Genomic DNA, 16,628 nt, shown 5'->3' on the forward strand with positions numbered 1-16,628 from the left:
ACTTTGACATATTACTCTGGGTTCCTTTCACCCGCGCATGCGTGGTAACTAGTGTGAGAAGGCTTATTGGTGTCATTGGCGACGGTTTCAGAAGCTTCGCAGGTGAAAGTGGAAAGACCGGTATCCGTATATAAGCTCTTTATTAGGTAGATTCCACTACTCATGTGCATGTGCGGGCGGCAGGAATTTTAAAGGTGAAGGCCCCTGACTTGTATGTAAAAATTCCGCCATTTTGCAGGCGCCATTACGTTCCGGACATTATTTCACAAATCGAAACAACGCTAGAGACGAGACTGTTGACGTCTGAGGGCCTTCAACTTTGACATATTACCCAGAGTTCCTTTCACCCACGCATGCGTGGTAACTAGTGTGAGAAGGCTTATTTCTTCCATAAGTAGGTCAGCCATCGACAGCTTTGTCTAATGCTAAGTAGTCAGTTTGCTGATTAAGATCTTATTTGCATAACTGGGTGGACTCCGAACCCGTACGCAATGATAGGTGCACATCGGATGATCAGGTTACGTGGGAGAACCGTAGTAAAGAATCAGGTCGTGGGAATTCCATAGAGACAGCCAATACTTCGGTAAGTCGCCTGTGTGTCTGTCTGTTCCTGTTAAACGTCTGCGTGTGCATGGGCTTTACACGGTAATTTGTGCGGCACGGCACAGTGTATTATATCAAGCATAAATCAGGCCACACGAAACCATTTCACCCCTGACAAATATCTGTTCCAACACCGCCAGTAAACCCTTGGAGAGAAAAGCGAGGCGTGGGCTGACCCTAACCCTACGCATAACAATGCATTAATTCAATCTATCCAGCGTTCAAACATGTAGCTATTTTCCCGAGTGTGAATGATTGTAACGAAAAGTCCTCAGGGATGTTGCCCAATTGTTTCAGAAAAATGAGCAGCCAGGCTCGACTGCTGGTGACTCCAGCCACAGCCCTGGTTGATGACAAGGTGGACATCACCGTGGAGAGACTGGCTCCCAGACAACCAGTCACCTTACATGCACGACTGTCGGAGGGGACCGCCCGCTTCCAGTCATACGCACATTACAGGGCTGACGACACAGGAAGGGTTGTCGTGGCCAAACAGCCTTCACTGGGAGGGTTGTATACTGGTATGTACCACAATGTTCTATATGTTACCAATCTGTACATAATGTAGCATGTGGATGGAAACGCATGCATATGCCAGCTACATATACTTTCACCATTCTGTAAAGATGGGCATACATGGCTACGTATACACAGGAAGCAAAATTCTCTGATGCTAAATTAGATCTAGAAGGCAACCAGGGAGGGATATGTATAAACTACAAATAGAAATGATAATTCTGACACCCGTGTTATATCCATAAGAGCTATTATCTAAATAGTTTTAGCTGTTGAAGGATTTTAGTTTATTTGTCTAACTTTCAGGTGTTGACCAGATGGGTCTGTTCTGGAGCATGCAGCCCTCACCTGGTCAGAAACCCGGACTCCGTCTGCAGAAGAAAGATGTCTCCACACCGTTCCTGGTAGATGTGCGGGTTCATGAAGGGCACGTGGATGTGATGGGAGAAGAGAACCTGCCCTGGCTCGCGACTACAACTGTGGAGAGATGGTGCATGGGGGGCGGAGTGAAGAGGGTACCGGTGAGAGAAGGGCGTGTCCGAGGAACGCTGTTTCTACCTCCGGGTGAGTTGGCGCAATGCAGAGTCCGGCATTTCTGTACACAAAAAATAAGATCTTGGAGATACATACCTCCATGAAATATTTGGAGCTTTTGTAAATGTCTTGTTTTTTCATGCCTGATTGATTATGCAAAAATATGGTATGATTATAGGATTTTAGGACTTTAAACCTACACCACTTATTCCTTACAGTAAAAGCTATCTAGTCGCCGAAATATAGCATGCCCGGGCCTCAGACGATACGTAACCGAACCGGAAGTTCTGCTGCAGCACCAAGGTTGTCCGAAAGAGGGCCTAAAATTGACCTTGACCTTTGGGTTCACAGCAACTTCTTACACATCATCGAAATCTATCCAGAGTATCTTAAGTCATTGCTACAGAAACACAAACATACGCACAAACATTCAAACTAAAGCTATAACATTACCTCCGAGTCTATTTTGTTATAGAAAAAACAATGTTCAAACCTGAGATCTTGAGCAACTGTGCACGGGATTACAGATTTCAAGGGCACTATCTCTGCCGTTGCCAATTTCATGAAATTACCTACTCTCCAAGCAGAGGTTCAGCTCCGGCTATTTTTGACGTGTTTTAGGCGTTTTTATCAGGCCTTCTATTTGTACCGTTTTCTTGATGTCTCCCGGCCTAATCTTGGCTCCCGAACTAAGACGACGGCACAGGACCAGAAAGGAAGACAGGTGGCTGAAGAGTGCAGGTGTTGTGAGATGACAGAACAACTTGCCGCGAGACATCAAGAAAACGGTACAAAATAGAAACTAAGAAAGCCCGATTAAAACGCCTTAAAGACGTTAAAAACAGCCGGAGCCTAAGTTCTGCTTGGAGAGTACTAATTACCACCTTTGTGGCTTCCCTTACATCTAATTAAAACATGCACAACATGCCCAACACAGGCGACGGTCCGTTCGCCGGAGTTATAGACATCTATGGTTCCGCTGGAGGCTTGCCCGAGTACCGCGCGGCGTTGCTGGCATCACGAGGTTTTGCTGCGCTGGCTCTGGCTCACTTTGCTTTTGACGACCTCCCAAAAACCATTGGTGTCACTAATCTGGATTATTTTGAGGTATGTCGCGCCACACTTTTGCTCCGTCAGATATTTGTTTCATAGTGGTAGTCACGCGTATTAGAGGTAAGGATTAGGGTGGGGTTAGGGGTAGCCGAGGCGATAGGCATGATACAACCTCATTGGGAAAACGTATTCTTTTTTATTTGTAGGTTAGGGTAAGGGTAGGGTTAGGGTTAGGGTAAGGTTAGGGTTAGGGTTAGGGTTAGGGTTAAGGTAAGGGTAAGGTTAGGGTTAGGGTTAGGGTTAGGGGTAGGGTTAGGGTTAGGGTTAGGGGTAGGGGTAGGGTTAGGGTTAGGGTTAGGGTAAGATTAGGGTTAGAGTTAAGGTAAGGTTAGGGTTAGGGTAGGGTTAGGGTTAGGGTTATGGTTAGGGCTAGGGTAAGGTTAGGGTTAGGGTTAGGGTAAGGGTAAGGTTAGGGGTAGGGTTAGGTTAGGATTAGGGTTAGGGTAAGGTTAGGATTAGGGTTAGGGTTATAGGGTAAGGGATAGGGGTAGGGATACATAGATATATATTATGCAAATAAATACGTTTTCCCAACCCTATCTCCTCGGCTAGGTTAGGGGTTAAAGGGGCATTCCACTCCACACGGGAGTGTTATTTTCCGATAGATATTAATTTTACAAAGTAATGAAGTAACGTTCTTTGCTATCTTCTGAGCAATTTTCCTTCTCGGCGTGCTTAGCGATCCTCATTTATTCCGAAAATATGCACGATAAACAAAGTGTCTATGCGTGTAGGGAATGCATGGGTAGGGACTGCATGGGTTTAGTCAGTGTCATATTGCTTTACAAAGCACACATCGCGCAATTCGTCCCAAGGTGAATTCTACAAAATTAGGCTGATAATACATTCATTGCCACATTATCTATTGGAATCAAAACACCACCCCCTTCTGGAGTGGAATGCCCCTTTAATAAGGGCAGGGTTAGGGTTACAGCTAGATACCAGCTGAACCCGCACATCTACCAGGAACGGTGTGGAGACATCTTTCTTCTGCAGACGGAGTCCGGGTTTCTGACCAGGTGAGGGCTGCATGCTCCAGATACATTTGGCATTGGCAAAAATCTGGCTTGACTTTGGCTATATTTATTGCTCTCATATCATAAACATCGATATAGTCTAGGAGGATGACTGACTGTTGATAAAGATAGATTAAACATACACAGCTCAGACTAAATGAAAGACGAAGATAATTTTCTATACTGCATTTCAGTTGTTGATGAATTGAATGACAGTAGTAATAAGGGTGAACCAGACGAATTTATGCAAATGAGATGCAAATATATTCATGATATGCAAATGTATTCATGAGATGCAAATTTATGCATAACTAATAATTAATTTATTCATAACTTATTCATAATTTATTATTAATTTATTCATAACTAATAAATAATTTATTCATAACTAATAATTAATTTATTCATAATTTAGAATTAATTTATGCATAACTTAGAATTAATTTATTCATAATTTATAATTAATTTATTCATAATTTATAATTAATTTATTCATAACTGATAATTTATTTATTCATAACTGATAATTAATCTATTCATAATTTAGAATAATTTATGCATAACTAAGAATTAATTTATTCATAATTTAGACTAAATTCATTCATAATAGCAAGTAATTAATCTATACATGACGAATAATCAATTTATGCATAATCAATAATTAATTCATTCATAACCTGTCAGTGACCTTTGACGCATGTTTGTAAATTAGGTCACATGCTCCATTGTATATGAAATCAATTTATGATCAATTTATCATTCATAATTAACGATAATTTTATCCATAGATAAAGCTGACAGTGACCTTGACGTATGTTTGTCAAGTGGGCCACGAGCTCCATAACTCTATTGTTGATTGGATATGGTTCTAAAGTAGGTCACGTGCTTCACAACACTATGGCCGATTGGGTATGTTTACCATGTACGTCACGTGCTTTACAACTCTTAAGAAATAATTCAATCACACATATGTGCAAATGCAATTAAAATGAGTCACTCATGAGTGACTCACCCCTTGCAGATACACACACACGCACACATATCTTCGATATCGATAGATATCTAAGTATATAGAGATGGGTCAATAAAGAAGGATGGATAGGTGGGTGGATGGGTGGGTGAGTGGATGGATGGGTGGGTGGGTGGGTAGATTAATTACTTGCTATCATGAATGAATTTAGTCTAAATTATGAATAAATTAATTCTTAGTTATGCATAAATTATTCTAAATTATGAATAGATTAATTATCAGTTATGAATAAATAAATTATCAGTTATGAATAAATTAATTATAAATTATGAACAAATTAATTCTAAATTATGAATAAATTAATTCTAAGTTATGCATAAATTAATTCTAAATTATGAATAAATTAATTATTAGTTATGAATAAGTTATTTATTAGTTATGAATAAATTAATAATAAATTATGAATAAGTTATGAATAAATTAATTATTAGTTATGCATAAATTTGCATCTCATGAATACATTTGCATATCATGAATATATTTGCATCTCATTTGCATAAATTCGTCTGGTTCACCCTTATTACTACTAATGACTCTTAAGTATCACTAGTTAACTAGACCGACCTCCTAGCCCCGACCACCTCTGTGAAAACCTAGAAATCGGCAAAAGTCAGGACCGGTCTTGAAAGTTTTGATGTACCCTTTTTAACCTCCTTACAGGAAGCGGCGGACTGGTTGCTGAGCCTCCCAAACGTCCGGAGCCATGGCGTGGGTGTTTTAGGCACTTCATACGGAGGAGAGCTAGCCTTATGCATGGCGTCATACATGAGCAAGGTATAAACAGAACACGAGTTGCAGGTTTTGTTCCTGTATCCCAAATGTGCAACTGATGTAAAACAAAGTAATGAATTGTGTTGGTGTTTTCGTGCCCCTTTGCCATTACGAAGCATCCCTAGAGAGCATTCTTTGTTACAGTATTTGTGACATGTAACCATCCATTGTACTAGTTGAAGCATTAAATGACAAACATTTTAAAGAACTACAAAAGACACATTTTCGACGTTAATGCAGGATGCTTCCGAAGGGGAAAAAATCGTCAGAAAAAAAGACCGTTGTCAAACGTACAATGCCCTGTTCGCAAGATGGAAGCTTTGTATCTATATCTGAAAAAGAAAAAAAGAAAAGAAGAATAGATTAAAAGATTCCGACGTTGGTCACGAACCTTCGTCCCCTCATGGTGATTTTTAAATGTATATGACGCTGGATTGCTGACGTCATCAGGCTTTCTGAAATTTGATTGGATAAAGTTTGAAAAAGAAAAAGAACACAGCCGATAGGCCAGCAAAAATAAAATGTCTTCCAACTCGTTCGGAAACATAAATATCATCATGTAATCTGTAATGGGCCATAATGGGCCGGTAAATGAAATCCATGATACGGATGCTGGATGGACGATGGTTACATTGTCAGCCTAAGTATCGATATTAAATGTGGGCTCCTGATTGGTGAAACATTTCGCCGATGGATGATGGTGGTTCACTTGTTACACAGGTCTCTGCTGTTACAGTGACGTCATCTCTCATTGCGGTGACCATTGCTCCACTACATTACAAGGACGGAGTCTTGCCTTGTGTACAGTAAGCTCATTCACTAATCTTGATATTCAGCGACACCAGTAACGTCAGTGCTGAGATGCATAGGGGAGAGAACATTAACTATCGATCAATCTATCTATCTATCTATCTGTAATTATCCATCTTTATCTATATGTCTATCTGTATCTAGGTAGATAAATACAGATAGGCAAATAGATATAGATTAGATAGATATATAGATCTAGATAGATAGATGCAGATAGATTGTTCACTGTATGTTATGAAATAATTATCTTGATCACCTTTAACTCCTAGTTTGTCTATTTCCAGTTATGACCTGAATCGGGCTGTATTCAGCAACGAGGGGTATATTGACACAAGGAATGTCATAGAGGACTGCACACAAGAACCTGGTCTGAAAGCATGCATTCAGGTAAAGCCCCGGTCACAATGCGCGTGCGATTCCTTGCGATGCGCAGAATAAGCGCAGTGCGTCGTAAGTCGGGGGAGAATCGGAAGGAATAGTTACCTCCATGAAATGTCATGGAGGTTATAGTTACCTCCATGAAATGTCATGGAGGTTATATTTTACCCAGCGTTTGTGTGTGTGTGTGTGTGTGTGTGTCTGTCTGTCTGTCTGTCAACAAGATAACTCAAGAACGGCTGGATGGATTAGTTTCATACTTGGTGTGTTGGTGGGGTGCGATGAAAGCTAGAAGTGATTTTGGGCCCCCTAGCGGCTTCCCTTGGTACTGCAGCGCAACTTCCGGTTTTGCTATCTCGTGTTCTGAACACGCTATGGTCACGATTTTTGAGTGTTAGATAGCTCTTGTGCTCAGGAATAAGTGACATAAGTTTTGGCCCCCTACCGACTAGTTTTGGGATAGCAGGGGCATTTTTGTCAAAAACTTCTGAAGAGGATAACTCAAGAAGGGAACAATGGATTTTCATGATTTTTTCTATGTAGGTACCTTAGACAATGTTGTACAAGATAAGATACCAATTATGCAAAATAGGAGTAAATTTGCATAATTAATGAGAATATTCTATCATGCCAGTTTTTTCAATGTATCTCTTGTCCCGGATATGATGTAGTCTTGACATTTGGGTGGTAGATAGCTTGCAGTGACATGACAAAGTGGGGCAGATTTCAGCCCCCTAACATGTAATTTCGGAACTGCAGGGGCGTTTTTGTCAAGACATTTTAAGTGGATAACTGCAGAAAGGATTGACGGATTGGCATCATTTTAGGGGTGCAGGTAGCTTAGGCAAAGGTGTTCATAATGATATACATGTTATGCAAATGCGGAGCTTATTTGCATAATTAATGAGGAAATTGTATAATGCCATTATTACTAATAACTGGACTTCAATAAATGTAACACTTATTAATTATGATAGAAGGAATATAAGCAGATACCAAATATGGTAATGGGGAACTTATTTGCATAATTTATGCAAAAATTTGCAAAGCCGCTTTAAGTCTAATGATTGGAATTTTATACTTGTGTATAATGACATGTGTACGTTAGTCAATGATGAACAACAACACGCATAAATTCTGTTAATGTCTTAGTTAATTGCATGAAATTTACAAAAGCTCTAAATTTTCATGGAGGTATGAAGTCGCCGAACTCTAGTTCACCCTGCGTTTGTGTGTGTGTGTGTGTGTCTGTCTGTCTGTCAACAAGATAACTCAAGAACGGCTGGATGGATTACTTACATACTTGGTGTGTCGGTGGGGTGTGATGAAAGCTAGAAATGATTAGATTTTGGGCCCCCTAGCGGCTTCCCTTGGTACTGCAGCGCAACTTCCGGTTTCACTATCTCGTGTTCTGAACAAGCTATGGTCACGATTTTAGAGTATTAGATAGCTCTTGTGCTCAGGAATAAGTGAAAAAAGTGGGATAGCAGGGGCATTTTTGTCAAAAACTTCTGAAGACGATAACTCAAGAAGGGAACAACGGATTTTCATGATTTTTGGTATGTAGGTACCTTAGACAATGTTGTACAAAGTACAATACCAATTATGCATAATATGAGCACATTTGCATAATTAATGAGAATATTCTATCATAGCAATTTTTTCTATGTATCTCTTGTCCCAGATGTGATATGGTCTTGATATTTGGGTAGTAGATAGCTTTCAGTGTCATGACAAAGTGGAGCAAATTTCAGCCCCCTAACATTCAATTTGGGAACTGCAGGGGCATTTTTGTCAAGACATTCCAAAGGGGATAAATGCAGAAAGGATTGACGGATTGGCATCATATTAGGCATGCGGGTACCTTAGGCAAAGATGTTCATAATGATATACATGTTATGCAAATGGAGAGTTGATTTGCATAATTAATGAGGAAATTGTATAATTCCGTTACTTTCAATAACTGGACTTTAATAAATGTAACAGATGTTAATTATGATAGGTGGAATATAAGCAGATACCAAATATGGTAATGAGGAACTTATTTGCATAATTTATGTAAAAATTGCAAAACTGCTTTATGATTAATAATGGGAATTTTAGAATTGTGACATGTGTACGTTAGTCAATGCTGAACAACGCCATGTATAAATTATGTTAATGTGTTAGTCAATTGCATGAAATTTACAAAAGCTTTAAATTTTCATGGAGGTATGAGGTCGCCGAACTCTAGTTTAAATATATAAATCCGTTGTCATAAAGCGCGTAGTACATCGTACAATGAGGTCATAAGAGCGTACCTGCGCCAATCGCAGTAAATCATAGTAAATCGGGGAGCGTCCTATGACGAAAAATAGAGCTGAAATGGATTTTGAACATGTTCAAAGTTCCTCCCTCGTCGTACGATTTTTATTGCCCCCATAGCAGACTTCATTACGGCAATTTTTTGTACTAATGACGTTAAAGGTACATAATTTTTTTGCCTGTTGTGATGGTTTTAGTTTTCACTGATATCGTCGATGTCGACGAAAAGGGAAACTATATCGGTCGCAACTGCCACAGTAGCAACCAAAGAACATTAGCACGCACAGGTGATAAATACAATTGTTCGATCGCTACATTCACGTGAGTTCATAATTAGATCAAATCTCAGCTCTCGTTGACAGAATCATCCTGTCAACATTGCAGAAATTTCTGTTCTTGACTGGATGTTTATGCCAATAAACACTTCCTGTGCAGAAACATGGTTTTACAACATTATTGCTGATCTATGTAGTCCGGTGGTGTCGTAAAACCTTTGGGTTTAATTAATAAAGAGTAAAAATATGCAAAGAATGATGTCTCAGGCTATTAGAAGTATCATCGTGTCAATAGCCACTCCATAAGTATTATCATATCCTTAATATTGTCTATTAAGTTTCGCCAAAGTTGCAATCATTACATTCCCTCGATATAGGGAGAACAATTCAGAGCAAAATTGAAGGGATTTTCCCCGCGTTTTTCAAGTCAAACCTAATGGCTTTGCGACACAACAGATGGCCAGCTGCATCAAATGTTTGTTAGGGGGTGAATAGTATGTTTTTGTTGTTAGTATGTTTGTTGTTGTTTTTTTAAGGTGGAGAAAGCACAGTGCCCCATCATGTTTGTGGCAGGGGAGGATGATCTCATGACAAAATCAGTTCTCTATGCGAATCAGGTATTCTATTTGTACAGTGAGTTACTTTGTAAAAGTGTCGTAATCTAGCAATCATTTTGGCCGTCGTATCTCAGAAACTACTGACCAAAAGGTGTAGCGAATTCCGATAGAACTGACCAAATATCGACATGACTAGGTCCGGTCCAACTCGGTTGTATTGTCTTCAAGAATGCACAAGATGCCTAAATTTCAAAATAGAGAACATAAAAATTGCGTTAAATCGACAAAATATAGCACCACGGCCAACAAGTCCATTATCCCTGTATTGTAAAGAAGTGCACAAACTGTGACAAAGTGAAACTAGTATGGTTGTCTCGTTTGATGCGTATCACTTGGCAATATGTACTAGAGAACTTGTTCCATTTTCACAACTTCTCTCATGGATACCTTACTGATCCTTACTAGTACTAATGTCACTTCAATGTTACTATACGACATATTTTCCCATGTTTGATACTTCCTCGTCATGTTGACCATCGATATCTCCGGAGGGGGAACAAGTTTTCCGAAACCAGGCAAAAATCCTTAACCATAGCAATCTTCTGTATGAACCAGTTAACATCGTGATCCATTGTGTCGCCACAATGCACATGCGCACCTGTAAGTTTTATCATGAATCGCTTCATTTCTCAGGCCATTGGTAGAATGAAGGCTCACGGGAAGACGAACTACACCCTGCTGCAGTACCCAAGGACAGGTCACCTGATCGAGCCGCCGTACACGCCCCACTGCGGTCTGACATACCATGGCGTCTCCCGTGAGCGACACCGTTGCAGCTTTTATTTACACATATATGTCTGGTTGTTTCTGGATTTGTGTCTTCGCACCTGTAAATCATGCAAGATCCTTTTACTGGATCAGCCTGACATTTGGCATGTTGGTAGCTAAACAGGGTATTAAACACCTTAGTTAGCCACCCCGAAACTCTATTATTTCTTCACATAGGTTTGTATCCTTCGGGCTGTTGGGTCTGAAGTTAGAAATTGTTGTTACAACAATGGTCAACAATGCCTTGTTTTAAACCACCGATGTTTGTATTTTCTAGAGATGTGCATTCTCGCGGGTGGGGAGCCTAAAAGCCATGCCGCGGCCCAGGAGGACTCTTGGCACAAGATCCTGGATTTCTTCAAGACGCATGTAGACACGAGTGCACAAAGCAAGCTTTAATGGCCTACGATGATTTAGAATTATCATTAACTGGTACTCAGGCTAATATCTGGTAAGGGTCAGTTGTTCCTTCTTAAACATATTGATTTTGACAATAGATGTCGTTCAAGAAAGTCGGCTGAAAAACGGTATATGTAATACGTACGAGTAGTACGATGTAGCTCGATAAATTTGTAGCTACATTACTGTAATGAGGCAGGGTATCAACAGATTACAATTAAAAGATTGAATTGAGGATACTATTAAGTTTCTGTCTAACACCTTGCAAGTCCCCCTCGATGTTACTCTTGATCTGCTTTGATCGCTGGGAGTTCTCCGGTCCTGTGCAGGAACAGTGTGCTGTTAAATCCGATTCCATAGCTTCTCAGTGTTAGGTCATCACGGAGCGCCTTTCCACCGAACACCAATGACGTTTCCACATCTGTGAATGGGCAAGGACGTTATATAAGGCACTTGGAAGAGGCAATTGTAATTTTAACATTGTATGCCACGTTACATTTGTATATCATAAAATTTAAACGTTGTGCCAATGGCAACCTTTCATGCCAGAATCGCACCATTTGAAACCAGCTTGATTTTTTTGGTCAATGAAATTATTCTAATCACATGTAAAGAAATTGATATTTTGGGTACCGCACACGCGCTGTTTTAAAATGCTACTTGCCGGCTATATAATGGCAAGTTACCTGTGTTCATCCTACGGCAGTATTTTTCTTTCAACGAAGCCACGGACTCGTCAAGGCGGACATCATCGATCGTGACCGTTCTTGGACTTTCCGATTCCCGCCTGATAAAAACCTGGAATCGGTATCGATGCATGGAAATTTTATTAGTTAGAGAGCTCATGTCTGCCCATGCACGTGAGAGCTTAATATTCAGCCGTAAACATATATTGAGTACCTTGTTGATTTGGTGCATTAGAAGTAAAAAAGCTCGTTTTGCCACAAGGTGTAGAATAAGGCAGTAAAATGTATTTGTCAATGCCAATCAATGATCATCTAGAACATTACTTCAAGCTGTCATCACATATTTGTATGGGGTACAATACGTTATTTTGCTTAGTAATCATCATCATGTGATTACACCATGTACACATATCATTGCAATACAGATTATATTCTACAGTTTCTCTATTGTCTCACCTGATGCCCTCTAGAACAACCCTTCTTGTTTTTGACGTCTTCACATCGGCCCCGCAAGTGTTGTACGTCACAAGCATGACCACAAGAAAGTTTCCTTTCGCAAACTTTGATAGCTACAAAAAGAGGAAAGGAAATCACGGTACCCCACTATGATGATGTACGCAGAGCCTAAAGATCAGCCTTCGTTCGTTCATAAAATACGAGGGGCGTTCAATAAGTAATAACTCTGACTCATTTTCCATAGCAGGAGATTAATGAAACTTGGCACAGTTATTAGTCTTTCTCTTCATAGAAACCACCCAGAGTTATGCATTTCTCCCATTGTTTGATGCAGCTCTGGACACCGTTTTTGTAGGACACCCCAGGTTTGTCCTCCAACAGATGCCTCATCAATGGCAGAAGAGGAACGACCAGGTCTGGGAGCTGTTTCCACAGACTTCCGGCCATGTTTGAATTCAGGATGCCAGCGTTTTACAAGGTCATATGATGGGGCATCATCACCATAAGTTTCTTTCATTTCATCAAAAGTCTCCTTTGGTGTGCGTCCTTTCAAATACAAAAACCGGATCACTGCGCGACACTCAACTAGCCCCATTTCACACCTGGTCCATTTCACAACTAACTCAGTTTAAACACCATTAAATCAGAAACTACAATTAGGTCAGAGCTCTTTTTTGCAGCATAAACTATAGAGATATGAATCATTACACATGCATCTAGATCAGACAACTGAAAGTGGGTCAGAGTTATTACTTATTGAACGCCCCTCGTACATCGGATTCAAACGCCAACAACTTGCCGAACAGTCCAATCAAAACAAGTTAGTTGGCATCGGCATGTTGTTATAGATGTTTAATACGCATAGCTTTACCCATAAATTTTACTACTAATCTTAAGATATACTAACTTAAAAGCTCATCCGTGTTGTTGCTAGGACGTTTACATGTGTGTGAAATTAAAATTGTTCAATCGACAAGAAAAAGTTTGATTCGACGAAACGAAATTGACCGGTCTTATGTTAACTTCGGGTTGCAAACTGCAAATAGATGAATAAAAATGTTATCCCGGAAACCTGACGGAGCCCCTACTGATGAATATTCCAAAGATATTCTACGGCCTAAAGCTAGTCCAATTCCTTACCTCCACGGACCGATCCCACGTGTACTGTAGGCACCTGGGTGGATGGATCAAAGGTAAGTGGAGGCAACTCTTCATGATCAGGAACTTGCTCCCCTCCGAGGACGCTAAGTCGTTCCTCGGTTTCAGAACCAACTACCGTGACCTCATAGTCACTCCCATACGACCCCAGCTTCTCTGCAAAGTCCACAGCACTTGTGTAGTGAGCAAGAGTGGTGCCAACGTCATCTTCTTCTGATGACAAAAGCTTTTGTCTGAGTGCTGCAATTTTCCTGTGTTCCGCCAGGAGAGCCTCTTTACGTTTGTCTATTTCCGAAATTATACTTTCCTTCAGCCTTGAGGCTGTATCGACGATCTTAAGGTTTATACTTTCTTCAGTCTGTTTTTCTTTCTCGAGTTGATTCTGCAGCTGAGAGCGTATTGCTCGACAGTCGTCAGCTTTTGCCTTTACCTGGTCGATCTTATTTTGCAATTTTGCCCTAACCGATGGGCTATGGTCCTTCAGGTGAGTGAAAGCATGCTCTCTGTGTTTGAGCAGTGCACAGTCGCGACACATGGGTATCTGACATGTGTCACAGAAGAATTTGACCACCTCGTCCGGGTGTTCACTGCAGGGTTGTCCCTGTACGTGTCGCACACTTAACGCTTGCCCCTCTCCCCTTAGCTCATCCAGTCCCAACACCGTATGGTCTCTTGTCACTTTGATACGCAAATGAGCCAATACACACTCGGCACACAACAGTTCGTCACAGTTAAGACATCGCGAAGTAGCTTGACCTTTTGAGTCACAATAAGGGTTGCTACACACGATTTCTGGTCCTTCTGACTCCAACGTCTTGTGAAGGTTAACGGTATCCTTCAAACTTTCGACGAAGAAGTTGTTCTTGAGTCCGTCAACGGTCCCACCCGGAAGTGGTGACTTACTTCTACAGGTTGGACACTCTATTTGGTCGCCATCGACGCAGTGGGCTTTGGCATATTCAGCCAGACATCCCTTGCCAAAAGTATGCAGACACGGAAGTATTTTAGGTTCACGGAAGGATTGCAGGCATATCTGACACTCGAGAAAGTCGTTAGAAATTTCCTTCAGAATTGAGGTCGCCATCTTGTTTCGAATGGTTTCCGCAAGTCATGTCGGGAACATTACCTTTGAGCTTAAGTTAAACAAAGGATTATTATGGTACGTGAGGGTATCTAGATACGATGACAGCCAAGCTCAGAGAACATGCGAATGTTTGTATGTAGACGACCAGAATAACTCGAGAACGCTTGGATGGATTGTATTGTCATTCGGGATATGGGTAGGTCTCGATGAGACCTGAAAACGATTAGATTTCGGGCCCCTGGCGTCCTGTTTAGGTACTGCAGCGGAACTTCCGGGTTTGGAGGAACGAGTTCTGGACGTGCTGCGGCTTTTGATTTTTGAGTGGTAGACAGCTCTTGGTGCCGAGAGTAAGTGGTGTAGGTTTTGGGCCCCACAGTGGCTTGTTCTGGAACTGCAGGACAGGTTTAGTTTCAGACTTTGAAAAGGAATAACTCAAGAAGGGGCTGACGGATTGTTATGATTTTTTATGGATAGATAGCATAAGTGATGCTTCATATAATCACATATTAATGATGCAAATTGAATTTGATTTGCATAAGTAATTAGGAAATAGTCTAAACACGCTCAGTTCCATTATAGTACCATTGTAACTGAAAACGATGTGTTTGGTGGAAAGAGGCAGAGAGGTAATTTAATATATTTGATTATAAATGTCACACTAAGATGTGTAAGATATTAAAGATATATGAAAAGAAGTATAGTTTAGCAAGAAAATCTTAAAATCCCATTGTTTAAACCAAAATTGATGATTTTTGCAAGATATGCCTTTCAGAAACCCGTTACCATGGCAACACGAAAAATTATAAACTTACTCTTTTTGTTGCAAATTATTGCCAACATTATTTTAAAAAAAGTCACCAACTTTGGTTGTTCCATCACAAGCCGTTTGGGAGCTATACGACGTCAAATTTGGCGCAGGCTACTGTGGCAGTTGCGACCGATGTAGTTTCCCTTTTCGTAATCTGTTTCTGTACGTCTGTGAATGGTAGGAATCCAGGGATGGAAAATGATATCGTGAATTCACGACTATAGACAATTGCGAGAAACAACTGATGTTTCAGGTGTAACAGTGTTTGTATAACTCAAGTCAAGTACAATATTTCTTATAGGTCTCATAAGTACTTATTTGTATATGGCGAGTTTCCCGAACGTCTGTTGCACCTTAATTTTGACAATCTTTATCGTTTGATATATATATATATATTTGTCTTAATCGTTTGAGATGTATATTTGTCTTAATCGTTTGAGGTATATATTTGTCTTAATCGTTTGAGATATATATGTGTCTTAATCGTTTGAGATATATAGTTGTCTTAATCGTTTGAGAAACTCATACTGTATTTACTGGTGATCATGACTGGATTAATCATGTTAAAGACATTCTCAATTACCATGGCTTTGGACATATATGGATGAAACCTGAGTCGTATAAACTAGATTACATTGCCGACCAACTTCGCTACCGTCTACAAGATACATTTATACAGGAGTGGTTTGCTCGCATAAAAAGCAATTCAAAACTGTCTTTTCTTAACAAATCGAAAAAGTGTTATGAACAAGAGACATACCTTTATGATATATATAACTTTGAAATTCGTAAAGCGATAACCCAGAATCAGCAGTCATAAATTGAACATAGAAACAGGCAGGTATCATAATGTAGCGCCTGACCAAAGGTTTTGCCCATTCTGTCCAAAGCAAATTGAAGATGAATTTCACTTTGTCATGATGTGCAGTAGGTACAATGTTTCACGTAATGAGTTATTCACATTCCTCGAATCAAATACAACAGATTTTAAGAGACTCAATGATACAGACAGATTTGATTATATATTCGGATGTAATAACTCCCACAATGCTAAAATAGGCAAATATATAAAAGACTGCTTTATCATAAGAAAAAATGCCGAAACTCATAATTAGCCCCACTCGATTGTAATACAATATCAATGATTTAGGCTAGCTCTTATTGTTCTAGAAATTAGGATGCCAATTATTTTATTCTATATTCATAATCTGCATATGTACTAAGGTTGATACTCGTTTTAGTAATAAGGATGATAAGTTTGTTTCTTCTTTTTGTTTGCCATACATTGTACCGTGTACGATC

The 16,628-nt window shown here is 40.0% G+C and overlaps 2 protein-coding genes across 3 annotated transcripts; one reads left to right on the forward strand and one right to left on the reverse strand.

Annotated features, from left to right (window-relative positions):
- Positions 1–286: 286 nt before the first annotated feature.
- Positions 287–12,249, forward strand: LOC118416516 (acyl-coenzyme A thioesterase 2, mitochondrial-like). Of its 2 annotated transcripts, none has more exons than XM_035821637.1 (10): positions 287–583; positions 879–1,124; positions 1,426–1,683; positions 2,591–2,760; positions 5,473–5,586; positions 6,304–6,389; positions 6,678–6,780; positions 9,887–9,967; positions 10,601–10,724; positions 11,013–12,249. In XM_035821637.1, exons 2-10 carry the CDS (start codon positions 881–883, stop codon positions 11,132–11,134), a joined length of 1,302 nt encoding a protein of 433 aa, XP_035677530.1. In that variant the 5' UTR covers positions 287–583; positions 879–880; the 3' UTR covers positions 11,135–12,249. The 2 variants fall into 2 exon arrangements, with proteins under 2 accessions (XP_035677530.1, XP_035677531.1); XM_035821638.1 differs by having other exon boundaries at positions 290–583; positions 901–1,124.
- Positions 11,116–14,813, reverse strand: LOC118416514 (E3 ubiquitin-protein ligase TRIM56-like). The gene is made up of 4 exons (XM_035821635.1): positions 13,417–14,813; positions 12,277–12,389; positions 11,821–11,932; positions 11,116–11,555 (listed from the first exon to the last, which is right to left on the reverse strand). Exons 1-4 carry the CDS (start codon positions 14,516–14,518, stop codon positions 11,416–11,418), a joined length of 1,467 nt encoding a protein of 488 aa, XP_035677528.1. The 5' UTR covers positions 14,519–14,813; the 3' UTR covers positions 11,116–11,415.
- Positions 14,814–16,628: the final 1,815 nt, after the last annotated feature.

The sequence above is a fragment of the Branchiostoma floridae genome, chromosome 5 (genome assembly GCF_000003815.2).
Source record: "Branchiostoma floridae strain S238N-H82 chromosome 5, Bfl_VNyyK, whole genome shotgun sequence".
Taxonomy (NCBI): Eukaryota; Metazoa; Chordata; class Leptocardii; order Amphioxiformes; family Branchiostomatidae; genus Branchiostoma; species Branchiostoma floridae.